The sequence below is a fragment of the Meriones unguiculatus genome, chromosome 10 (genome assembly GCF_030254825.1).
Source record: "Meriones unguiculatus strain TT.TT164.6M chromosome 10, Bangor_MerUng_6.1, whole genome shotgun sequence".
Taxonomy (NCBI): Eukaryota; Metazoa; Chordata; class Mammalia; order Rodentia; family Muridae; genus Meriones; species Meriones unguiculatus.
This window is the reverse complement of record NC_083358.1, coordinates 92,095,478-92,121,941: the sequence shown is the minus strand read 5'-3', so window position 1 is coordinate 92,121,941 and position 26,464 is coordinate 92,095,478. Positions and strand designations below refer to the sequence as shown.

The following is a 26,464-nucleotide window of genomic DNA, read 5'->3' as shown; positions in this document are numbered from 1 at the left end:
TAATATTGTGATTAAATGTCTAATAGCTTATATTAGATAACATATATTTAAAGGATGTCATTGTGAGGCAAGACTGATGGCTCAGTGGTTAAAAGTACACACTTCTTTAGTAGAGGTTCAGAAGTGCATTACCAGCATGCTAGGCTGGTAACTCAATCTCAGGATTCCAATGTCCTATTCTGACCTTGGTGGGCAGCTATACTCAGCAGGCAACCTTACTCAAGTGTCAATCTGCTTTCACAAATACACAGATATGCAATTAAAAAAATAAAAAGAAATCCTTTTAAATAAAGAATGTCATTAATAGTTTAAATAAGCACTGTAATGTTTTAGTCCTCTGACTTTTAAGTAAAACCTGTGTGTGTGTGTGTGTGTGTGTGTGTGTGTGTAAGAACTTGACTGCAAAACTTGTTTTCTCAAAAAACATACAACTGTTAATAACACCACAGAATAGCATATAAGTCAGGCAGTGAAAAGTTGTTAATATAAGAAAATCTATTATTATCTACATTTAAATCAGCAAAGCCCTAAATGGCATCTCTAGCAAACAAAAGAAGCCAGGAATTGTGGTGCACACCTTTGATATTTGCAATGGGGAAAGGAGGGATGCATGGGTTTAAGCATGTTTTGGGATACACAGAAGATTCTATCTCAGAATACCAAAAAATAAAAAGCAACAATGACAATCTTTCCATTTAGCCTAAGTTTAATTTAGATAAGAGTTCAAAATGAATCCATTATATTAGAACATACAGTTTACTTTAGGTTTTGCAAAAAAAATTTCTTTTCCTTCTTTTTACATTTTAGATAGTCCTGTTTCCAGGCTGTCCTCCACCCATTAACCAATGATGTCCCTGAACTTCTGAGTCTCCTGCCTCCACTTCCCAAACAATGGAACCACAAACTTGCATTACCATGCTCAGTTTCTGAAGTACTGGATACTCAGAACTCTACGCATGGTCTCTACCAACTGAGCTACAGCCGCAGCCTGCAACTGCATATTTAAAGGTGACAGACACTAATATAAAATTTATTTTAACATAAAAAAGTTGTTAGCATATAAAATAACTAAAATGTTCTTACCAGAATTTTTTTCCTCATTATTTTGTTTCTTCTCCAAATCGTTCTTAATTGCTGCTGGCATGTTGGTAGATATATTAAATTCAATTTTTTTATTACCTACAGGTTGTGGTTGCTCAAATACATCCGAAGGTAACAGCACAGGATGCAAACTGGTATTTAAAAACAATCACAACATAAGTTTATAATTTAAAATAAAATTCTAAGAACACTATTTCAGATTTTCTTTAAATTTAAGAAGCTGACACTGATAAAACAGTCACTATTTTAGGCACTACATATAACTAGATTTAATAGTCTAATAAAGCTCAACAGTTTTGTAATGATACTATTATGCACCTAATTCATAGATGAAGAAACTGAGGTTAAAGAACATTCAAAGATTAAACAAAGTTATTTGGTAAATAAAAAAGTCAGAATTTATCCATTGATTTTTAGAGCGTTGTGTTTACTAGGAGCAAGAAGGTATATAATTGTTCAGTCAGTACAAGACAAAATGTTTCAGTTGTTTGACATTTCTTTTGTATATGTACACTTTTAGCTCAGAAGACAAACTGGGTAGATAGGTCTTTCCTTCCTCCATGTGGATATTTAGGATCAAATTCTACGAATCACCACTGGTCCCAATTTTGTGTGCAAAATAACCTTGCCAGACCATTTAACACAGGGATAAACTTGCTTTACGTAGGAGAAAATGACTTTCAATTTCAAATCATCCCTCTGCCAAGTGCTGTGATTACAGGTATCACCTGGCAGTATATAGTATACAGTATACCATTCACTGTGTAGTCAGTGCTGTCTGTAGTATGCAACTTTTACAATCACTAGCTATGTGTAATTAGTAAATTTCTGTAAAAAAAATATGTCTAACTGCTCAATAACATTTTATACGGATTTATGACAATATAATATTGAGTATAATGCATTAAATAATTATCACTATTGTTTTAACCTGCTCGTTTTTACTGTTTAGTGTAGCTGCTAGAGAACATCGTTTTCATTATTTTTGCTACTCAGCACTGCTAAGGGATTTAAAGCATGAGACTGCAACATCAGAAGAGAAAGGGATTAGGTGTCACAATTTACACACCAGGTTAGTTCTATTAAAATGTAACTTGCAGAAAAGTTAAATGATGTTAAAACTGCAGTCACTAGTAAGTAGTAGAAATATGTCTAATCAGAGAAAACACATTAATGTAAAATGAATACTGAGTATTATTAAATGCTGGTTGAAAAGGTAATTGTGAAAACTATTTGGCAAACAGAAACACAGTGGTCAGCAAAGTAAATTGACAAACTGCTACACTGAAGAATAATCTGAGTTAAGCAAATAGAGCACACAGACAACCCTCATTTCATAAGTATTAGTAAAATTACCTATGTGAAGTTGATGAAGGCACATTCAACATATCCTTTATTTTTCGCTTTTTTCTCACTTGGCGTGGCTTTACTGTTTTGGGTCTTTTTGGCTGAAGATTGGCTAGTTCCATTAGTTTATTCATTCTAGGTTAAGAAAAGAAAAGGCAAATAAGAGTTGATATTCTAGACTATGGTCTGTATCTCAAATATAATATACATTTAAAAATAATAAGGATAACTTTAAAGCCACCAATAGGCATATCAATTTGACCAAAATTCATACTAAATTGACCTCACTAAAAGTTTTTTTTTTAAATTCACCAACTATAATTTATCAATTAAAAAAAAACTCTTCACTATATTAGCTAGCCAAATAAAATGACATACAACTGAACACAATATACAAATACGTTGTTATTTTTGATTTTTGTTTTAATTACTAAACAGAACAAAGCATTTTTTTGAAAGTGTTCTGAACATGTTTATTGCTAATAAATCATTACTTGAGCATTACTTCATTATCTGAAGGAAAAACTTTTCCAAATACTAAAGTTTCTTAAAAGTAAGAATCAGGAAGTAACAACTGGTATCGCATATACAACTTCCCTCTATTATGATTCTGGAAAGCTAATGTTTAAAATCTCTGCATTATCTTGTGATGTGCTGGGGTGGCTTGGTGCGGGTGGTTGGGTGAGTGGCTCTACTTTTCTGAGGAGAAGAGAAATAGGGAAAGGGGGAAGATGGAAGGGTGAGACCAGGAAGAGAAGAGGGAGGGGGATACAATCGGGATGTAAAGTGAATATATATATATATATATATATATATATATATATATATATATATATATATATCTGAGCATGGCATCAGATTTGTAATCCAGCAACCAAGGAGCAGGGAGAAAGATTTAAACTTGGCCTGGTAAATATAGCAAATTACAGGCAGGTAGAGCTACAGAGTGAGACCATTTCTAGAAGTTCCCAAACTAAAAACACTAACAAAAATGTTATTAAAGGTACAAATATTTGAATATTCACATTATGTACCTATATTAAAATTATTAACCCAAAATTTACCAACTTTCTAAAGCAAACCAAGCACATAAAAAATGAATGTATTACAACTAAATATATTTTTAAAGATTTTGTCTTATTCCAACAAGGTTATAAAAACATATTAGAAATTGTACTTGTTCTCTTTTAACACTCAAGTTAAATCTAAGCAGAATTCCATGCTACATTTTTAAATGGAAACCTACAAAAATAAAAATGGGTCTGAGGTAGAATATTATCACATTTCTAATTAAGATCACTACTCTTACTTTTTAAAGCATTTCTAAATAGGTTACAAGCTTACTTAAAAATTAATAACACTTTCTAAAAGAATAACAAAATGTATCATTTTAACTACTCTTTAGTTTACAATAAGGTAAAATGTCTTTATTCCAAATAGATTCTATCCCTTCTTACTTGATAGTTTGAATCCCGCCTACAATTTCATTTTCCCATGGGGAGATACTAGGTTTTGAATCACTACTTAGATAGGAGTGGGGTAGTAAAATTACTGCTGATTATATGTGCTTCTCACAGTCTCTATTTGGGTTGGAAATCTTTTAACACATCTGACTTTTTTGCATAGTAATTAGTATTCATAACATTCACCCATTAATCAGGAGGTGAGGGTTGGTGCAAGGACCGAATCAAGCTAGCTATCTGCTCTTGTATATACAAGTTTAGATGGAATACAGCCAAACCTATTCATGAAGTATAAATATGGCTGATTTCCTGCCATGAATGTAGAACAGTTATGACATGTTCTTTGTACTTACAAGAAAAGGTTTGGCCAATTCTTGTAGCTAAGATTGGTTTAGATTATATGCCAAAAAATTGTTAAGAATTCACAATTCTTTTGCAGGATCTTTAAATAACAATGTAGAATCTCAAAGTAAACCAATGAAGAGTTTTATTGTTAGTAACATGGATGATTATACAAAAAATCCTACAAACTTCCTCTAGAAATCATTCTGAAGAGAATACAGTAAAGAACAATCAATTGTTCAAAATATGAATTCAATTAAGACTTATTACCTATGAACCTACTATGAAATCATGGTAAATACTAAATTAGTGAACAGAATACTATACTACATCGAAAGTTCCTGTTAAGTCTGCTTATAGTATAAGATTAAATAATAACATACAACTGTTTCATGTGAGAGATATCTTATATAACAAGCTTTAATGATTTAATTCATATTCAATACCACTACAACTTTAGACCAATTTTCTGTTAATGTATAGTTTTCTTGAGCTTAGTATTAGACTCACTTAAGTATTATGACTGAAAACCATTTTGAATGTATTAACTAGTAAGAAAACAAAATGTGAAAAATGAAATGTTATTAGACCATTAATAAAAAAATAACAAACATGGGTAGTGTGAGAGTTAAAACAAGATGGGATATAACTGCTGTGATTTGGATATGGTATTTTCAAATAGACTAACTGTAAAAATCTTGATTCCAAAGATGGTAGAACACATGGGTCACTCAAGAGATTGTGGGACAATGATTTCTTCATTTCTCTTTTGTTTTTATAATTGTCAGGTAAGGAGTACATTGCTGTCTTGAGTAACCACAGACCTAAAAAAATGTGGACATGGCTGGTCATAGATTGTATTTATTATTATAAGTTAACTCCCAGGTATTTCAGTATAATGCTGATATGTTGATTAACAACCGGCTACTTTAGGAACGAATGGGTCAGGTGACTAAAATTCTTTAGCACATTGTTTACACTCCTATCTACAAAACACCTTAGAAATACAAGTCCTTGTAAAGAAAAAAATACGAGTTAGAAAAAAAAAAAACCTTTTTCTTTTTATAGAAAGGGGTAAACTTGAAGCTATGAAAATTTTTAATGAGCAAAATAACAAATATGGAACCATAAAGAATGAAGTTGAAGTGTACTCTGTAACACTAAAATCACCAATCTAAAAAATTAGGATTCACCTAAAAACTTTTCTAAAGACCCTAATATCCACTAAGCTACTGTACAGACTTAAGATCATTGGAATGTCTGACATATAAGGCATTCTAATTTTGGATAATTATATGAGAAATACAGGAAAAGCAAGTCTTTCCATTATTATTATTATTATTATTATTATTATTTTAACTTACTTTCCATCCCAATCATAGGCCCTTCCCTCCACCAGTATTGGGCCCACCCTCCTCTATCTCTTTTCCCACAATCCTCCTACCAGACAGAACTTCCAGTACAGGGAGGGAATCATCAGCCCACCCACAAAATCTTCTACTCAAAATTTATCCCACCTATAAGATATGCAGGGATAAAGATAAAGCAGAGATTGAGAGAATTTCCAACAAATGCCTCACCCAACCTGAGACCCACCCCTGACACTATTAAAGATACTGTTTTGTTTGCAGATGAGAACCTAGCATAAATGTCCTCTGAGAGCCACCAGCAGTAGATTAAAACAGATGCTGAGACCCACAGCCAAACATTATGCAGAGGGGCCCTGTAGAAGAGTGGAACAAACAATAGAAAGACCCAGAGGGGACAAGAATTCCACAAGAACAACAGACTCTAATAACCTGGGCCTAGGGGCCTTACGGAAACTGAAGCACCAACCAAGGACCATGCATGGACTGAATCTAGGACTACTACACATATGTAGCCATCGGGCAGCTTAGTCTTCATGTGGGTTCCCCCCAGTAAGAGAAGCAGTTACTGTTTCTGACTTTATTATCTTTAGAACAAAAGTGAGTATGTCACATCACAAACCTCTGTCGGTCTTCCTCATCACTGCTTTCATATTCTGATTCTTTACTAGATAAATCCTCATCCTCATCTGGTAGGGGAGGTTCCTCAGGTGGTCTAGGTGATGTAGGTGGAAGGGGTGCATGCAATGGCATATAGTCCTCATACTATTTAAAAGAACAAAACACGATGAAAACCAATGATATTTACAGAATAGACAAACTATTTTGTATACATTCTTGATTCTCAGCAACAGAATCTCATTCCATATGAATGATTCTCTTTTTTCTTTTATAAACTCAGTTTATAATCAGGTAATATCTGTGATGACAAACTGCTAGATGAAAACAGTTTTGTTTTCTACTTTCCCTGGCCATCTAACTATATAAAACTTGCAAAGACACCTTGTATTTCAACCTGTAAATTAGGCCGTGGAATAAGAGCATAAGAAGTCTACATATAATCGTTTCTTTGCTTCTGATCTGCAAAATGTCCTAATCAACAAAGATAGGCAGATAGTGAAGACAACTTGGGTCCGAGAATGATTCAAAAGCACAGCAATGAAATTTTTAGATAATTCACTTAATTAAATACAATTATCTTATATTTACAGGATGATATACTTGGCACCAAGTGACTGGAAGAAATTTTGGCTTTATTAATGAAAGCATTTCTTTCATAGTCCCACTTTCTTCCACTTTTGGTTCTCAGCTTTACTATTAGTAGCTACAAAATTGTTGCAAAACTTGTAAAACTCAGGAAAGAAAATTGTGGCTTGTAAAAATTCTAAAAATTTCTTACCATAGGAGGTCGTGCAGTAATCGGTCCAAATGGTGTGGGCAAGTTCATTTTATTCATAAGATGGAGCACCTTAAAATGGTAAAATATTTAAAAAGTCACATAGCATTAATGTCATGATTAACCGTGCATATTTTATATAATGCAAGTATTTTGGAAAAAACATCTTTTTTATTTTGAAATAGTCTCACTATGTGGATCAGGCTGACCTTAACTCACAGAGATCCTCCTGCCTTTTCCTTCTAAATGCTGGAATTGAAGGCCTGTACTACACACCCACCATGTAAAAGCACTCTTGATTAACTTAGTAAAAACCAAAGTCCTCTCAGGCACTAGTATATTAATTAAGGCGTCAGTATATCTCAGGACCTTAATCCTCCAACAATGACATTTCTACAATTATTGATTTAAAAAACCTACTGAAAATGTTCTCATATAATTGTCGCTGATAAAGAAAAAATGTACCATCTGTATTTTATACTTCTGAGAAGTAACATTACTGTCAAGTTTTTCAAACAGTTGTTACCAGTCATACCTTTAAGGATTTCTCAAAGTCAATGCTATACTCAATAACAGTTATAACAAATTATATTTCCCAATGTAGCCCTCTATCAACATCCATTTATACTGTATTTGTAGTAACAGTTCACTTCATTTAAAACATTACATAAAACATTGCCTGTCTGGAATTCGTTAAGTTTTGTAAATAATAAATATGTATGAGCATAAAAACAGTATCTAAGGAACCAAATTATAAACTCATACAATAAGCAAAAGTTAAGTTGATTCTGCATACCTGTACATAGAATTTGGGGACACTTGCCAGAGCATTTACTATATTTGCAAGGATTGTGCTTGAAGGTGGTGGATACATATATTTGAGGCATGAATTTAGAGGAAAGGTTAACCTACAAAAACAAAATAAATTAAGGTACATGCTTATTAAGTTTTAATAATTCCTTATCAATGACTCATTTTAGATAATCTATTAACACACAAAATTGGAAAGTCATAAATCTACCTTATTCCTTAATATTCCTATTAAAGAAAATGGAAGAATTGCTTATCAGTTCACTTATAGCCTTGAACACCTAAATAGACAGTGAAAAAAACCTAATACCTTAAAATGCTTATTCAGCACATTTTACACATGACATATTAAAAAGCTGACTTTAAAAACTATCTTATTTATAATATGTATGCACAATATATGTACACACACAGGAACAAAGGCAGAATAATATAAAAAAAAATGCAAACCCGTGATTTGGTGCAATTCCATTCTCTATTGTTAAAAGGTCAGGTTCCTTCTTTTCTTTATCATCTTCCACAGTGTCATCCAACCTAGAACATACAGAATCACAGATAATCTTATCTTTGAAAAAAGTAAAAAAAAAAAAAAATGGATATAGAAAAGAAAAATATTTTCAAACATGGCATTATGAATACAATTCCATTAAAGAAACTTTAAAAGACTTCTCAAATAAGCATTGCTGAGAAAGAAAAGTACAACTGAACTCTACTTACTGCCTACACTTAGAGTTCACATCCAGTGCATGAACATCGTATCGTAATTCCAAATCATCATAAGAAAACTAAAATAATATGTTATAAGGGTACTGGGACATTCAATTTTTTTTCAATATGCATCTCTCACACAATTACAGACTTGCAGTGCCTTACTTCTTTCAGCCTCACCTCTTAAATAAGATGTTGGGATTTAAACCCATGCGTGGTAGTGTGAGCCTTTAGTCCCAGCACTCAGGGAGGCAGAGGCAGGTGAACTGCTCTAAGTTCAAGGCCAGCCTGCACTACAAAGTGAATCCAGGACAGCCAAAGCAACAGAGAAACCCTGTCTCAACCAAAAAAAAAAAAAAAAAAAAAAAAAGGAAAGAAAGAAAGAAGAGAAGAGTAAAGAAAAGAAATGACATCAACTAATGTAAAATCTCTGCAAAGGCTAAAGAACTGTAAAGTCATGGCTTGGATCTAAAATACTGTTCTTTACTTTCTTTCATGTTTTTCTTTTATTGAAAATAGACTGTTTTCCCATACAATATATCCTGTTTATAGGTTCCTCTTCCTCTACTCCTCCCAGTTCTTCCTCCACCTTCCCTGCCCTCTGGCTCCACACTCTTTCTTAGCTCTCAGTAGAAAAGAACAAGTTTCTAAGAGATAAGCAAACATGACAAAAATATAAGATGAAGCAAAAAACTTTCATATCCAAGTTGGACAGGCAAATCCAGGAGGAAAAGAGTCAAAGACCCACTCATTTTCACAGTCAGGAGTCCCATAAAAACACTAAGCTAATAAGTCTAATATATAGAAAGAAGACCTGGCACAGACCTGTGCAGGTCCTATGCTTGCTGCTTCAGTCTCTGTGAGCTATGCTCATAACTCACTTAGTTGATTCAGAGGACCTTGTTCTCTTGGGGTCCCCTATCCCCTTCTTGGCGTTTACAATCTTTCTGCTTCCTCTTCGGTGGAATTCCCTGAGCTCTATGGGGAAGGATTTGATGGGACTAGGGGCAGAAGACTGGAGATGAAGAAGGCTGTGAGAAAAAAAGGAATGAGGGAGAGTTGGGGGAGAAACAGCTAGAATTGGGGAGACACTTGGGGGGTAGTGTGAAAACCTAGTGCAATGGAAACTTCCTGGAATGTATGAAGGTGACTGGTTGTTTGTTTAGGTATGGCCCCATAAATTCGTATGTTTAAATGCTTGGCCACAATGAGTGACACTAGTAAGAGGTGTGGCCTTGTTGGAGGAGGTGTGGACTTGTTGGAAGAAAAGTGTCTCTGTGGAGGCAGGCTTTGAAGCCTTAAATGCTCAAGCTAGGCCCAGTGTGAAACATACTCAGTCTCCTCCTGACTGCCTTAGATCAAGATGTATAAGTCTGGGCTCCACCAGCACTATGTCTGCCTGTATACTGCCATGTTTCCTGCCATGATAATGGACTAAACCTCTAAAACCATAAGTCAGCCCCAATTAAATGTTTGCCCCTATGAGAATTGCCTTGATCATGGTGTCTCTTCACAGCAATGAAAACACAAACTAAGACAGTAGTACTAATGAGGTACCCTGTTCATGAGGGTCATGGAGTCTCCCTTGGCCATTTCTTCTCACCAATCAAGGCTTCCAGTGGCAGGAATGGGTTACATTCAATTGAGCTGCTAACCACTGGAGTCCCTGGAAATTCCATATAAATAACCCAGGCTGTCGCTGAGACAATGGACTACTCTTCACAAATAGACAGCTGAATCTCATTGCCAAAGACACAACTCACTGGACAAGGAAAAAAGGAAGTCAAGCTGGTGCCTACATAGTACCTACATTCTCCCATCTTTGGTGTGGGAAGGTACTCTGCAGGCTACCAAAAGAAAAAGGTGGACACCAAACCAGCCACAAAACCTTACCTATAATTTGTCCTGCCTGCAAAATATGCTAGGACAATGATGGCACAGAGCCTATGGGAGTAGCCAAGCAATGTCTGATTAAAGCCCACTCCACGAGAGTGGGAGTACATGCCTAACACTGTTTGGGTAACCAACAATCAAAGACTAGATAGCCCAGAGACCTAGGAGAAAACCAAACACTGCTGGTCTTTAAAAAAAAAAAATTTAATTAAAAAAATAAAAATTTAATAAAATGACTCCTGATGATATTCCACTATACTTATAGACCAGCACCTTATCCAGTCATCATCAGAGGCTTCCTCCACAGCAGATGGAAACAGATGCAGAGACACACCACAAAATATTATACAAAATAAAGACTAAATGAAAATGGGAGGTCATCAAAAAAAAGCTATTAATTTTCTATAATAATTTCTAAAGAGTGGTATTACTACAAGTTGAAATCTGAAATCATATATCTGAAACTCTGAGGCAACGTGATACTACAAATTAAAAAATTACACTGGTAACCTCAAGTAACACATCACAAAATATGGACACACTGAAAATATTATATAAATTACCTTCATGAAATGTGTACAAGGCAGATGTGAAACAAGGGAATTTCTAGGCATGGAATAACACTTCAAAGATATTAATCACATTGAATACTATTTACCCCAAACATTTTGGATAATGGATAATTAACATGTAGTTGCTCTTCCTCCATTAATGCAGAACCCCATTCATTGCACCTTTTCACTTAACTTGTTAACCTTTTAAGGCTCAGTCCTCAGCACAACTAGAAGCAAAAATACTGCTTTACTTTTAAAACTTACTGATAAAACATTTCATTATGCTTTCAACTTATTTTCTTTATCAATAACACAATAACTACAAAAATGAGTGAAACACACTCATACTTCAAAATGAGAGGAAAACCTGAATGTCTACATACCTTTTCTTTTTCTCTGTATTTGAGGTGGGACATGGTGAATGAACTCGATCTTGCTCTTTTGCAAATTCAACAACTAACGTGTGACCTAGAAGTTTCAGCTGATGGAGTCTTGTCAATGCCTTTAGGTACAATAAAAAAGCTTATTAGTCATCCTAAAAGAACAAAATTTATATTCTTTTACTATTAATATTACAAATATTTCCTTAGTTATATCTTATCTCCAGGTATTTTATCATTCATTACTTCTTACCAAAGCACTCTATATTAATAAAGTGAAATTGAACTGACTCCAATCCTATGTTAATTCTGCTTGTACCTACACTGAATATAGCTACAAAACAAACAATCTCTTTTCTGGTCACACTAAATTCTAACTACAAACATAAAATCTCAAGGTGACCTGATCATTATATTTCACAATCTCGGCTTAAACTGCACTACTCTTTTAAGAGGAAAGTTTTCTGTTTTCCTTGATATGCTGCCTCACGCTGTTTCTTCTCCTGTTCACTTAGAATAACACTTCACCTTTTACTTTGAGACAAATGAGACTAATGAGAGCTGTGAACTATACTCCCTATCATCAGGACATTCTCCTATATGCTCCACTTTGCATCTGTCATCACAAATTAACTGTCTATATATTTATCTAAATCTAGCTTGTTAAACTCATTTATTAAATCCATCCTCTCAAGTCTTTTCTTTACTCTCTAGAGCAGCGGTTCTCAACATCCCCAATGCTGTGACCTTTTAATACAGTTCTTCATGTCATATAACTCCCAACCACTAAATTTTGTTATTATTTATAACTATAATTTTGCTACTTTTATGAATCAATATCTGATATTAATTAATTAATTAATTAATTAACATCTGATATTCGGGGTGTCTGATATTCAACACATAGGCTCAGAAGCACTGCTCCAGACATTATGAAGGAAAGTGTTATACATTTTACAGGCTTATTCAACATGAACTATATTCCCTAATAATATCACATAAAATCAGACAATTACAATCCAAAATATGGATGCAAAGAGTTTAATATCTCTTATCTAAAATGTCTGGAATTGGAATTCAGATTTTGGAGTCTTTCCATGTTTTAAATATTTGCAGTCATAATACAGTACCATTGGAAATAATAGCTAAGTTTAAACACAACATTCATTGTGTCAAACATGAGTTTCTTGGAATGTAAATAATTTTGCTTTTAAAATGACCGTTTACTATTACTCCCACTTCTGTCCTAAGATTGGATAAAAAATCTTTGAAAGCTTCAGTAATAAAGAAAAAAAACCTACCTTTATTGCTGCTTTTTCATTAGGAAAAGTTGCGAATGCTGTATGTTTCTGAAATAAAATTAAGGTATATATTATTTCCAATATGATTTAAGTTTCTCATAAAAAGTAACCTTTTAAAAAATTTAATATTTTACTAAAATTATCAGAAAGGATGGAAATTTTTAACTATTTAACTGATTACTAGTTTCAATCTAGTGACTCTGACTCTTTCTTGGGTTAGAGTTCTTGGACATAAAAGCTCTTCAGCCTTTAAACATAAGTGGACAAGGACAAACATGATGTTTTACAATAGCAAACAGTTCAACAAAACACAACTTCAAAAATCTCTGCTACTGTGGGCTAGAGAGATGGGTGTGTGGTAAAAGTCAGTAGGGCTCTTCCAAAGGACCTCTTTGGGATCCCAATAGCCATGCAAGGCAGCTTCATGACCACCTGTAACTACAGCATCTACACTCCTGCACACCCAATACACACACACACACAAATATACATAATTAAAAGTAAAAACTTAAAACCTCTCCATATTTCAAAAAGGATCAATCTTAAAACATATAAACATCTTGAATACTTTTCATCACGCCCAAAGATGTTAAAATTTCATTCTATACAGTCCAAGATAAAATTTAAAAGCATTTGCTAACAGTGAAATCACCCCTCAAATTTAATGTTCTCTTTGTGCGTTATTTTTGTAATTTGTCTCAATGAGTCTAATTTTTAATTTAAATTCTGTTTTTAAAACCATCATTAAAAGGTGAAACAAATTACATTAATAAGTTTGAGTTGTTTATTAGACCAATCTGACCCAAGATGGCATTAGTATACTTAGATTAAGACAAAGAGTTTTTTATTTGCATTTGTTGGAATACATAACGTTCTGTTCAAAATTGGTCTTCTATTAGCAGTTCTCAACTTTGACTATACTATTAAAGCATACTGAAAATTAAAATCCATCGGTGTCTGGCTCCATCATAGATGACTATCTGGCATAAACTTACTAATAATAGTATCTTTGTGCCCGGAAAAAAAAAAAAACAAACATAAAAAATATTTGAGCATTACAAAAGGTCTTTCAACTCTCATATTACTGTTCCCATAAGACTACTTCAGGAAGTTTTTATGACTGTCAAAAAATCTACAATGTCTAGTTCCCTCAAAAAAAAAAAATTAGAAAGGCAAAGAGGATGGACATTAGAGGAGGAAGAAAACAGGGAAATGGACAGGAGTCTACCACAGAGGGCCTCTGAGGGGCTCTGCAGGATATCAAAGCGGATACTGAGACTTATGGCCAAACTTTGGGTAGAGTGCAAGGAATCTTATAAAAGAAGTGGGAAATAGCAAGAGTTGGAGAGGACAGGAACCCCACAAGGAGAGCAACAAAACCAAAACCTCTGGGCACAGGGATCTTTTCTGAGACTCATACTCCAACCGAGTACCATGCATGGAGATAACCTAGAACATCTGCACAGATGTAGCCCATGGCAGTTTAGTGTCCATGTGGCTTCCATAGTAATGGGAAGTGGGACTGTCTCTGACATGAACTGACTGGCCTGCTCTTTGATCACCTTCCCCTGATGGGGGAGCAGCCTTTACCAGGCCACAGAAGATGACAATGCAACCACTCCTGATGTGATCTGATAGACTAAGATCAGAAGGAAGAAGAGGAGGACCTCCCCTATCAGTGGACTTGGGGAGGGGTATGGGTGAAGAAGGAGGAAGGAGGGGGACTGGAAGGGGAGGCGTCCAGTCCAACTGGTAGCTTCCGCCTAACTGCGCGATCACAGCCCGGCGCCACAAGCTGCGCACGCGCAGACCGTCTGGCCCGTCCCCGCAGGCCAGGTCCTACAGTACGGCCCGCCCCGACCCCCGCGAGGTGTGCACGCTCACCAGGCGCCCCTTGTCCGACAGGACGCGCACCGACTGCGCCCCGAAGTACTTGAGCAGGTCCTCCTTCTCCTCGGCCGTCAGCTCGGCCGGCAGGTGCCGGACGAGGAGGGTGCGGTCTCCCCGGGGCGGCGAGAGCGCAGCGGAGCCTGGGCCTCCCCGCGACAGCGGCAGCGGCGGCTCAGGCACCGCCATCCTCCACGCAGAACCGACCAGAGACCGGCTTCGCTGCCAACTGCGGCGTCTCTGCACAGAGCTTGAGCTGAACGAAAGTCCGCTTCGCGCTAAGGATTCTGGACCCAGAGAAATACCGCGAGAGTTGGTCTCGCGAGAATGGCCTCCGGGGCGCGAGGCTTAGGTTCTCTGACCGTGGAGTGGTCCTGCTGGGTTTAAAGTCGCTGAGGCACAGCACAGGGGCCGAAAAGTGACGCCAACTTTAGCAGGCCATGGATCTAATGGAAGAAGAAAGAGGAACGTCAGTCCTGAGAGAGAGGCTGTCGTCCCAAGGACCGAGTCCTGAGGAACAGTGTGCTGGACTGTTGCTCCCTGGGAACTCTCTGGAAGTGCAAAGTGTGTTCCTAGCATTTAGGAGTGGTGAAACACATAAGTCCTAAGACGAAGCCGTGTTGGCCAGAGGACACACCATTATCAGTTGACAGCCTTGAAAGTCCTTGGCAAGGTTAAACAGAATTGGGGACCTCCGCGAAGAAATACTGTCAAAAGTGTAAGCATACATATGCGTGTATGTAAATTCTCTTCTAACCCCCGTACGACTGGCAGATATCGCTGTTAGATGAACTATCCTATATGTGGGCATATTGCACTTATTTTTATTCTTGATCACCAACTTTTGCTCAACAGTAGCCATTTTCGCCCTCTTTCGGCCTTCTACATCTAACTTGGTATCTCTTAAAATAGACCTTATCCTTGACAACTTTCAAAAAACGCATCTGGACAAAAACCAGAAATCACAGCTCCAAACAGACTTGTAGCCCTAGCACTACTAGTGAGAAAAATACACCCCAGTCCCACATGCCCATTTTAATTTTTTACCTTCTCAGAGTGTACATGTGCTTTTTGATCTAGAAATTCTTTTCAAATCTAATAGAAAAAAATGGCGTCTGTGTTTAAGTAGCTGAGTGTTTGCATTGGTTAAGCCTAATGGAGCTACCTCTCATTGGTTAAGCCTAATGGAGCTACCTCTCCCAAAAAGTATTCCATTTTGTAATCATCTATTGGTTTTCCCTTTATTGCTCTATTACCCAGCTCACATACTCATTTTGGTTTTTGTTTTGATTTTTAAACAGTCTACTTTTAGGACTGGGAAGAGAGCTCAGTCAATAAAAAGGCTTCTTTTGAAAGCAGATGGACCTGAATTTGAACCCAAAATATATATATTGTAAAAGCTGATCATTGTAATTATATTATAATCTTAAAAAAGGCTGAGCATGATGATCTGATCTTCTAATCTCAGTGCTGTAGAGGTGAAGATCAACAGACCCATGGGGCTTGTTTGCTAGTGTATTAGTCGGGGTTCTCTAGAGTAACAACTTATAGAAAGAATCTCTTTCTATATTTAGGAAAGGGATTTATTAGAATGACTTACAGGCTGTGGTCCAGCTAATCCAACACTGGCTGCTTATGAATGTATCCAGGAGTTGCTCAGTCCACAGGGCTCAGCTGGTCTTCAGTATACACTGGAATCCCAAAGAAATAAGCTGTAATGCTAGTGAAGAAATGGACTTGGTATCAAGGTGAGAGCAGGCAGGCAACAAGCAAAAACTCCCTTCATCCATGTGCTTATATAGCCAGAAGGTGTGGCCCAGATTAGCTCTGGATTTAAGGTGTGTCTTTCTCCCTCAAAGACCTGGATTAGAAGTAGATCTTCCCACTTCGAATTAATCAAAACACCCTCACAGATGTGCCATCTACTTTTAGGTTTTAGTTAATTCCAGATGTAGTCAAACTGACAAACAAGAATAGCCATTACAAGTCTACCCCTTGATAGCTTGACACACAATCATTTCATGTCATAATTTCCAAATGATAATAATAATACTGCCTAAACACGATATAACTATCCCATGTACAACCTCAAATTCACTAAATATTTTACCAGTTCATAATTACACCAAACATGATATAATTATTCCTCATACAACCAAAAATACATTGCAAATTTAGAATAGGTTACAAATAAGGGATATTCTTTTACTATCTCAAACTAAAATGTAATAGCATCCTAATTGATGTTATGTCACATGATAAAGAAACTGGGGAAGAGAACCTATAAATAACTGTACAAACACATTCTTTAAAAAATATGAAACACTCCTATCTGTTATAATGTTTGTCTCTGCAGCTGGTTCCATGGCCTTGACTGGTATTTATAACTACATTCTTCCATTCCTCTACTACCTATTCTGTATTTCCTCCACCCTGAGCAATTACCTTAGCAGGTCTTGGCACTTTAAACGGAGGAGTGACCCATACCTTCTTTCCTGAAGATTCTGTGTCCTTTGTCAGCCTGCCTGTAGTAGGCTGTTGTAGATTTCTATTGATGTTAGTCTCAGGATATGGTAGAACCAACAGACAGCATAAAGGATCTCAAGCACTACAGATATAAACGTTACCTCCATTGTGGAGAGGTAATTTTGCCATGGTAATCGGATCAATCATGCTTCATAACACTGTTATTCTTTTCTTTGCCTGTTCACTTAAGGGCATCAGAAGCCCAAAGTGGCCAGGGAGACGTCTAAGCTTCTATGGAATGTTTGTTGTGTCTCCTAGCAGGAATTCTGGCCCCTCTAGAACCAAAACTTCTAGCTCAACAGACCTTAAAGTTCTGGGTACAAGAAGAAAAAAATAAAATAAAATTCCTACTGGGCTGCTAGGGGTGATAGAGAGACAAACCATTACCTTTTTTACCCCTTTATTTTTGGATACATGGATCCTGGCTGTGGGAGAAAATATACCATATATTGGACACTGATCCAAAGCTTATACTGCCTTCTGGAGGACATTGCCTTGTCCCTCCAGGCTCTTGTAACCTAATTCCCATTGTAACTAGCTCTGTCTTCAAAAAGCCATCCCATCTTTCTGACAGGCCAGCTGCTTCTGGATGGTAGGGAACTTGGTTAGGCCAGTGGATTTGGTGATTGTGTCATACATCTCTTGTTGTAAAGTGAGTTTCTTGGTGAGAGCAATACTGTATGGAGTATCTGGTGGCATGTGCTACAACATGGTCTGGTGCTTTGTATTTGACTGTTAATTATTTTCCAACCCAAGGTCTGCTTGCTGTCTTTTATAAGCACGCTATCACGTACCCCAAGCAATGCTGGGTAACCTTGCCTCCAAAATTATCCCTGAATGGCTAGATAAAAAGCCTACATCTGGGCAGTGTAAAGTAAGTTAGGCATGGGCAAGGTTTGTCGGCTTGGAAGAGAGAAAGATCACAGGAAGGGTAGCGAGAGGTACAAGAGAGGAGAAGAGGGAAGGAGACTGCCATGGTTTAGCATAAGGAAAAACTACATGGCCAGGAGGAATTTACTCTGAGGCTCAGCATGGCTGGAGAGAGGAAGCCCAAATGGAAAACATGTGCAAATATTTATATTATTTTGGATTGGTAGTAGCCCAGATAGGAATGATTAGAGCAAATGGCATGGGGTGTGGGACTGGGAGATAACAAGGTACTTTAGGGGGTTAATATCTGTCCAGTCCCAGGTGAAACAGGCTTATTTAAAAAAATCTACCAAGTACCTATGTCTTTCATCAATATGGTAGCAGGATAATAATTATTGCAATAATTATAAGCCCTATTATAATAATAGTCCTATTATTTTCAACAACAGTTATAGATAAGGCATTCTGTAAGGCCATGAGTGGTGGTTTTGGAAGAAGCATTAAATGCAATAAAGGCAAATGCATAACCAGAATAAGTATGTAATCCGGTAAGGACAAAGCATTTTTCCTTTCCCCAGAGGAAGCAGTCCAATGCAGTCAGTCTGCCACCAGGTCTCTGGCTGGTCACCATGGAAAATGGTGCAATATCTAGGACTCGGTGTTGCTCTTTGATGTTAGCAGATGTGCCACTCAGCAGTTGTTGTAGCCAGGTCAGCCTTAGTTAAGTGGAATCCCATCTTGCCAGCCCATGCATAACCTCCATCTCTGCCACCATGGCCACTGTTCACGGGCTCACTAGGAAATGACAGAAATGGCTGGAGAAAGAGCCCAAGTGTTCATAGAACAGGACACCCTATCTACTTGATTATTGAACTCCTCTTCAGCTAGTCCTTTTGATGAGTGTCTACATAGGATGTATCTTCACTTTCATGGACCACTTGAGGAGATCTATCTACATACTTCTTCCCCATATGTCTTTCTTACCAATTTAACAAACAGTTCTTTTCTAATTCCTGTCCCTCGAGCAAATTCAGTGACTCCAGCTGAAGAATCAGTGAACAATCACCTATCTGGCCATTTATCCTTCCCCAAAACCACATATACTTTTGCCCACTGTGATGATTTCCCTTTGCCAATGCCTTTCAGGTTTGTCCCAGAAACAGTTTGTAATGATGCCTCTGTCCACTTCTGGGTGGTGCTTGTATAATGTGCAGAACCATCAGTAACCTATGCTTTAGTCTTCTCTTCCTTAGTCAGGAGATCATAGAGCACAGTCAATGAGGCTCTAGGTACATACTTGGCAGCCTACTATGTTGTAATGGGAGTAGAAATCATAGAGATTTGCACATAATCATCATCAGGCCCAATCATATATATACCACTTCTTTCTTTATAATGGATTGCTGCTGTACACATCCTAATTTATGACTCGGTGGGTCAAGATAACATTCAATCTAGGATGGGCAGCTCAGGTTTCTGGTAACTTAGTGAGCTTTTGTCAACCAGTTTCTGCAAAGGCCGAAAAGCAGACCAAGAACTGACTTTCAAATGAATTATAGTCTGCAGATGATGCTAGAGCCTTGCTTCAGAATCCCAAAGGTTTCTTTTGTGTTTCATATTTAAGGGCCTACCAAAGGTTCCAAACAGTATCTCTGTCACTGACACCTCAGGTACCATCATGTCTGCTGGGTCATATGATAGAGGTGTTAGAGCAGCCTACACAACAGCTTGGACCTGTTGAAGAAACTTCTTCATTTGCAGGCCCCACACAAAGCTATTAACTTTCCAAATTATTTGGTTTATGGGCTGCAGTAACACACTCAAGTGAAGAATATGCTGCTTTCAGAATCCAAGTAGGACCACTAAATACTGTGCTTCTATGTTGGTGGAGGGATGGCCCAAGTGCACTAATTTATCTTTCACCTTAGAAGGAATATCAGTGCATAGTCCTAACTCAGCGAATTCCTAAGAATTTCACTTGAAATAAAAGACCCTTGAATTTCGCTTGAATTTATTTCCCATCTTTTGATGTGCATATATGATACCAATGAGTTCAAAGTGGTTGCTACCTGCTGCCCACTTGGTCCAACCAACAAAGTGCACAAGTATGATACTTTGTAGAAGGGACAGATGACAAAGATCCCTTCATACTAAATTGTGACACAGTGCTGGAGAGTTAACACATCCTTGAAGTAAAACTGTAAAGGTGTACTGCAAGCATTGCCAACTGAAAACAAATAACTTCTGATTATTCTTAAAAGTAGGTACTGAGAAAAAGCCATTGGTAGATCAATAACTGCATACCATATACCAGGAAATGTTTTAATCTGATCAAATAAGAACACCACATCTGATACAACAGCTATAGTTGGAGTCACTACCTGACTGAGTTTTCTGCCGAAGCCACCCAGGCAGAGTCGAACGGTTCTTGAGTCCGGAGTGAGGATTAATATTAATAAAATAAACACACAGCACACAGGAAACTTTTTAAAGGTCCAGACACGACAGCCACAGCAAAAGGCAGACAAGTCTTAAGTCTCTGCCCCTCCTCTGCCTCCAGCCCTCTGACCTCTTTTATTGTGAGGAGTTACTTTCAGCCAGTAAAACACCTCAGAACAATAGGTTAATTTGCACAAGGAGCCTGAGGAAGAGGTGTGACCCTCACAAGCTATCCCACCTGCTGTCACAAACAAAAGGAGATGGACTTGCAAGTTCTTCTCTGCCATTAGTAAAGGACTCCTAAAAGTCATCTCTCTGCTGAGATTTAAATACCAAAGCCGGCCGCTGGAGTCATGGCTCCCGACATGTCCACCTTTTATATATTTTTAAAATTTTGACCATAACTTAAGAGTTATGGAGCAGAAGATTGTGCCTGTCTTAGGTTGTTTCTCTCGAAAGGCATATTTTTTATTCATGTCCCCATTTTGGGGTCAATATTTGTACATGAATTTTCATACACCCCAGAGAAAACTTACCCATCTCTGACTACCAACCTCTGCTAGGGTGGACACTGTGATATGATCTTGTGCAGAGCAGCTCAGCTTTGACACACCAAAAGGACTTCAGGCAGATTTTAGTTGTCACTGATAGGAGTGCATCTCCTATCACAAGCCAAGTCCAAAGTAACACTCCAAAAGTGACTAGCAGGTGACTCCCTGTGTAAATTACCAAATCTGAGAAACACTTAGAGGAACCATAGTAAAAGACTGTCGAGCAAACAGAACCATTTAAAAGCTTAACATCTCCAAACAGCAAAACTAAAGGAGAATTTACATAGGCAGTTATAGGGCCCCCCAAGAGTTCCTGAAGCAAGTCTGTTTTGCTCTGCTGAAAACCTGAGCCAGATTAAAGTTTCACAGTTAGTTCTCTTTTGATTTTGTTGAGGTTTGTCCTTATTAACAAAACAGTCAAGTCCAGTTTATTATATAAGAGGTTTCTCTGCATGACATCTTCTCCTAAGAGCAGAATGAAGCAAGAGCTGGGTCAGGAGCTCAGGTCTAAGGCAGCTTTTCAGTCTAGGTCAGGGCAGAGTTTACGGTTGCCTGCAGCGGGAACATCTTCTTTTTGGGGAACAACTGCAAACCGTACCAGCCTCTCTGGATCCACCTGGCTCCCTCTGCGTCCTGTGGAAAAACACAAACATGCCCTCTTCCCCATATTAATACAGGGTCGGGACCCTGCCGTAATCCAGTTATCGGATCTTTCCATTTTACTTGGGCAAAATTATCTTTGGTATTAGGATGCCACAATCGATCCGCCGCAGAACGGCCTTGTGTATCCACATTTAAAAATTTTAAAATAAAGAGAGCATGATTAATATTTGAGGATATGACTCCCCCCCTTTTTTTTTTTTTTTGCAATTGGTTCTTAAGAAATCCATGGGCTCGTTTTATAATATTTTGGCCCTGGAGATTATGTGGAATCCCCATTTTATGACTTATATTAATGGAAGGTATACCAATTGCAGCAAGATACTTTAAGCAATGACTTATAACATGTTTGGTGGCTTCCCCTGTTAAGGGAGTTGCCATGATAAATCCTGAAAAAGTGTCAATTGTTACATGAACATATTTTAGTTTCCCAAATTTGGGGACATGAGTTACGTCCATTTGCCACAAATGATTGGGAGTCAAACCTCTAGGATTGACACCATAGTGAGGTACATTAAAATGTTCAGGGCAAGAGGAACATGATCTTACAATTTATCTAGCAGCTTCTCTGGTAATATTAAATTGTTTTCTTAAGCTCTTGCTATTTTGATGATGTAACGCATGAGAATTTTGAGCCAATTTTTGTTGAGTTAATCCAACCAAACGTGTGGCTAGATCTGCTAAATCATTTTCTAAAGTTAAAGGTCCAGGAAGCCCTGAATGAGCTCTAATATGCCCTATGTAACAAGGTTGCACACGGCTCCAAATACTTTGTTGAATCTCTCTAAATAGAACTTGTATTTGTTTATTAGCTGTATTAACATATGTTACAATCTCTAGGACTTGTAAAGCTTTAGCTATATAATGGCTATCAGTATACAAGTTGAAAGAGGTAGAAGCCAAATGTTTAAAGACTGCAGCAACAGCTCGTAATTCTACAACTTGAGCTGAGGCTGGCAATGTTTGCAAAACAAAAGTAATCCAACCTTTAGAGCAGTAAGGACATAACAGCATCTGTACAAAGTCCCAATTTATTTCTAATATCAGAGATCAGACCTCTACTCTTGCCTGATGCTTCTAAAACAAAAAAGGGGGAACTGTAGAGAGCTGCGGAATGCTATGCCTTAAAGATGGAGCTGGTTTCCGCCTTCCACCTTCCCGATGGTGAGTGCTCTCTGTCATGAACAACTCCACATTTGGCTAAGGCCGAGGATCTGGCTTGCTTCCATGTATGTGGACCTATCTGCATTGCCCCCGTGGCACGCCTGGGTTGGCTACCCAGAGGCTATTTAAGCTGTGGGCTGGCTTTCCCCAGGGTCCGAGGATTGTTCAATGTTCCTGAATAAACTGCATTGAAAAAAAAAAAAAAGACTCTGTAAGTGGCTAAACTTACAGCTGGAGTTGCCATCCTGGCTTTTATTATGTAAATAAGTTTGATCCAGAACTCAGAGATCTGCCTGTTTCTTTTTACCTTGTGTTGGGAAAAAAAAGGCATGTGTCTTCACCAACTTGTTCAGATATATATAGTTTCAAATCAGTATATTTGTAACTCAAAGCCTTTAAATGAAAATCAAACAAAGAGACAAGAAATTTTTAAGTTTGGAATCAGTTGTGCCAATTTACACTGTAACAAACAAAGCCCAGTTGGTTATTTTAGTTGATATTTCAATAAATTGGCGGACCCTTACCAAAAAGAGCTGACAAAGAGCTTGCAGCCAGAGAGCTTTGAATTTTAGCCCTTATTAACCTAATTATTTGGATGAGTACTATTGTCTGTAACTTAGTACCCCAGTCCTTGGCTTTTTCCCTATTTTTTCCTTTTTTTCTAACAGGTCCCAAGGCTGCTTGGCAAGTACGGTTAGCATTCTCATAAGCCAATTGTTTCACTAATAACAATCCAGACTTTTCATCACTTATAAGTCTGTTTTCTGCTTGCATTAATCTTGCCACAAAATCTTGAAATAACTCATCAGGTCCCTGACAGATTTTAGACAAATCCTCCACCTGTCTACCTGCTTTTGGAAGCTTATTCCAGGCCCTCCGGGCAGCAGTATTGACCTGAACATAAATGGCCACATCAAAATCCAATTGCTGTCTTATTTCCCTGTAGATTCCTTCTCCAGCAAACATGTCATAAGTTATAGGAATTTGCTGAGCTCGATTAAGTTCAGCTGTAGCTTGACAATGCTCTGCAAAATCTGACTTCTGGAATAAATTATCTCCTCCTGATCAGCATGCTCTTGCTAACTGTTTCTAGTCCCCTGGGCAGAGAGCCTCAGTAGACATGGATTCCAGCAGAGCCAGGGTGAAAGGCGCTGTAGGTCCATATTGGGAGCATGCAGATTTTAATTCTCTTACCTGTTTAAAAGGTATAGGAGCATGGACTCTCACCATACTACCATGTCCATTAGGTTGCTCCAAAACTGGAAAACTATAAAACTCAGATATATCTTCTCCATTCTGCCTGGCTTCTTGTAAAGAAGCTTGTAAAGCAGATACAGATGTTCGTACAGTGGATGAAGAGAAAGGTCCCCTTGTCTTCTGGGCCATTGAAACTGTAGCATTCCCAGGAGGAGGGCCTAAGCCTTCCACCAATGATGGAGTTGGAGTGGGAGATTGAGCCTCATTTTCCCTAGTAGTTAATGCTCCAATTTTTCTGTTTATTTCCTAAAAGCCATACTCCAGTCTTTTAATTTCTTTTTGCCAAGGCTTATGCTTTTTAACATGCATAGCCTGAATTGGAGGGTACCTCTCAGAATAGTACTGATCTGGTTCTTCCTCCAACTCTGCAACCTCATTAGGTTGCAAGTCTTCCTCAAAGTCTCCTTCTGGCAAGAAATTATTGTCATCAGAAGGGAAATACAACTCCTCTTGAGAAGCTGATGGTATAATAACATTTTCTCTTGAAGCCTGCCATCTTTCTAACCTCCTTCTCTCTGAGCCTGAAAGTTTAGCTTTCTCAGTTTCCTGCTGCTTGTACAGACTACCTTTAATTAAGTTCCATAAAGAAAACACTAGGCTAATGCCTTGTCCCATTTTTATTCTGGGATTTACTCACCGCGCCCTTTCTATTTAATGCGAGTTCGCCAGCCAAACACTGTGGTGTCCTTCACTGAATCCCTGTATCTCAAGTCTCATGTCCGGGTGCCAATCTGCCGGAGCCAGCCGGGCAGAGTCGAACGGTTCTTGAGTCGGGAGTGAGGATTAATATTAATAAAATAAACACACAGCACACAGGAAACTTTTTAAAGGTCCAGACTTGACAGCCACAGCAAAAGGCAGGCTGCTGCAGCAAGCAGCAAGCAGCAAGTCTCAAGTCTCTGCCCCTCCTCTGCCTCCAGCCCTCTGACCTCTTTTATTGTGAGGAGTTACTTTCAGCCAGTAAAACACCTCAGAACAATAGGTTAATTTGCACAAGGAGCCTGAGGAAGAGGTGTGACCCTCACAAGCTAACCCACCTGCTGTCACAAACAAAAGGAGATGGACTTGCAAGTCCTTCTCTGCCATTAGGAAAGGCCTCCTAAAAGCCATCTCTCTGCCGAGATTTAAATATCAAAGCAGGCTGCTGGAGTCACAGCTTCTGACAGTTTTCAATAGGCAGTGGTAATTTTTTACCATCCACCTGTCTTCTGTATGTGCCAGATAGGAAAGTTAAAGGGAAATGTGTGAACTACCACCCCTTTGTCTTTCAAGTCCTTGATAGTGGCACTAATTTCTATAATTTTTCCAGGGATGTGACACTGTTTTTGATTCACTATTTTCCCTTGAGAGGCAATTCTAAAGGCGTCTACTTTGCCTGTCCCACTATTATAGCCCTCACTTCATGGGTCATGGAAGCAATGTGAGGATTCTGCCAACTTCTAAGAATATTTATCCCAATTTCATATTCTGGGACTGAGGAAATAACCACAGGATGAGTTCAGAGACCCATTGTATCTACTGTGAGTTGGATTTCAGCCAAAATTCCATTAATCATTAACCATCTGACCTCCATATGCCTTTACTTTATTTTAAGGGTAACCATGTTCTTAGGATCTTCCAGAATCAGCATTAATTCAGAACCAATATCCAAAGACCCAAGAAAGTTTGATTGTTTTCTTTTCCCCACTGCACATGTTCCCTTGTTAAGGGCCTTCGGTTCCTCTGTAGAAGGACTGGGGAAAAGATAACATAAAGAGTTTAAGATATTTTGTCAAGTTTCTTCCTCTGGGGAACTAGGTTATCTCTTCATTCAAGAGGTTCTAGGTGTCCAAACATGCTCATATCTGGAAATTGATTCACAGGCTGAGATTCCTTTTTGCCATCATTCATGTGGCCTTTCTTACATTTATTTGATAATTTTTCCACTTAATACTGATTAAACAAAAATTCAGTGAGCTTTTTATCTAGTTCATGCTCAAGAACATCCTGATTGATTAGCCAATTCCAAAAGGATCATATGAGTCATGTCAACTTAAAATTCACTTTGCTTGTGCTATCATTGTGGGTTGGGCCATTATAAAATTGTGTATATGCTGTCATTATGATAATTATGATCACCTTGCCTTTGGTGATTCAGTGCTGGCACCAGGCCCTTGCTACATTGGGCCCAATTAAACTCACTGAATTAATTTATTCAGCAGAGCAGCCGCATCTCCAACACTATGGTCTGGTACAAGGAAAGGGGCAGTAGCAAAGCTCTTCAGATATGCTGGTTACCCTCTAACTATTTTGTGTCTTATTGAATTAGTAAAGGGCCTCTCAATCGAGCCTTCACATTGTGGAGGTTAGGTTTTACACAGTGTACCCACTCTAGCATTGCGAATCCCCAAAACCTTAACATTCTTCTACCACTGCAAAGCCAGGAGATATCTGGTATCTCCAACTCAT

General features: G+C 37.9%; 1 protein-coding gene and 1 long non-coding RNA gene across 7 annotated transcripts in view; one reads left to right on the top strand and one right to left on the bottom strand.

Annotated features, from left to right (window-relative positions):
- The window catches only part of Rnpc3 (RNA binding region (RNP1, RRM) containing 3), a 37,448-nt gene extending 22,568 nt beyond the window's left edge, over positions 1-14,880 (bottom strand). For all 5 annotated transcript variants that reach the window (XR_009594740.1, XR_009594739.1, XR_009594741.1 and 2 more), the window contains exons 1-9: positions 14,547-14,880; positions 12,663-12,710; positions 11,365-11,483; positions 8,277-8,360; positions 7,813-7,924; positions 7,020-7,088; positions 6,243-6,385; positions 2,458-2,583; positions 1,084-1,232 (exon numbers count right to left, since the gene is read on the bottom strand). Coding sequence is in view for 1 of the 5 variants with exons in the window: in XM_021663788.2 (XP_021519463.1) it covers positions 1,084-1,232; positions 2,458-2,583; positions 6,243-6,385; positions 7,020-7,088; positions 7,813-7,924; positions 8,277-8,360; positions 11,365-11,483; positions 12,663-12,710; positions 14,547-14,738 (1,042 nt within the window). In the remaining 4 variants the exon portion in view is untranslated. The remainder of the gene's footprint in view (positions 1-1,083; positions 1,233-2,457; positions 2,584-6,242; positions 6,386-7,019; positions 7,089-7,812; positions 7,925-8,276; positions 8,361-11,364; positions 11,484-12,662; positions 12,711-14,546) is intronic.
- A 175-nt stretch (positions 14,881-15,055) lies between these two features.
- The window catches only part of LOC132656924 (uncharacterized), a 32,953-nt gene continuing 21,544 nt past the window's right edge, over positions 15,056-26,464 (top strand). For both annotated transcript variants that reach the window (XR_009594744.1, XR_009594743.1), the window contains exon 1: positions 15,056-15,267. This is a non-coding gene — a long non-coding RNA (uncharacterized LOC132656924). The remainder of the gene's footprint in view (positions 15,268-26,464) is intronic.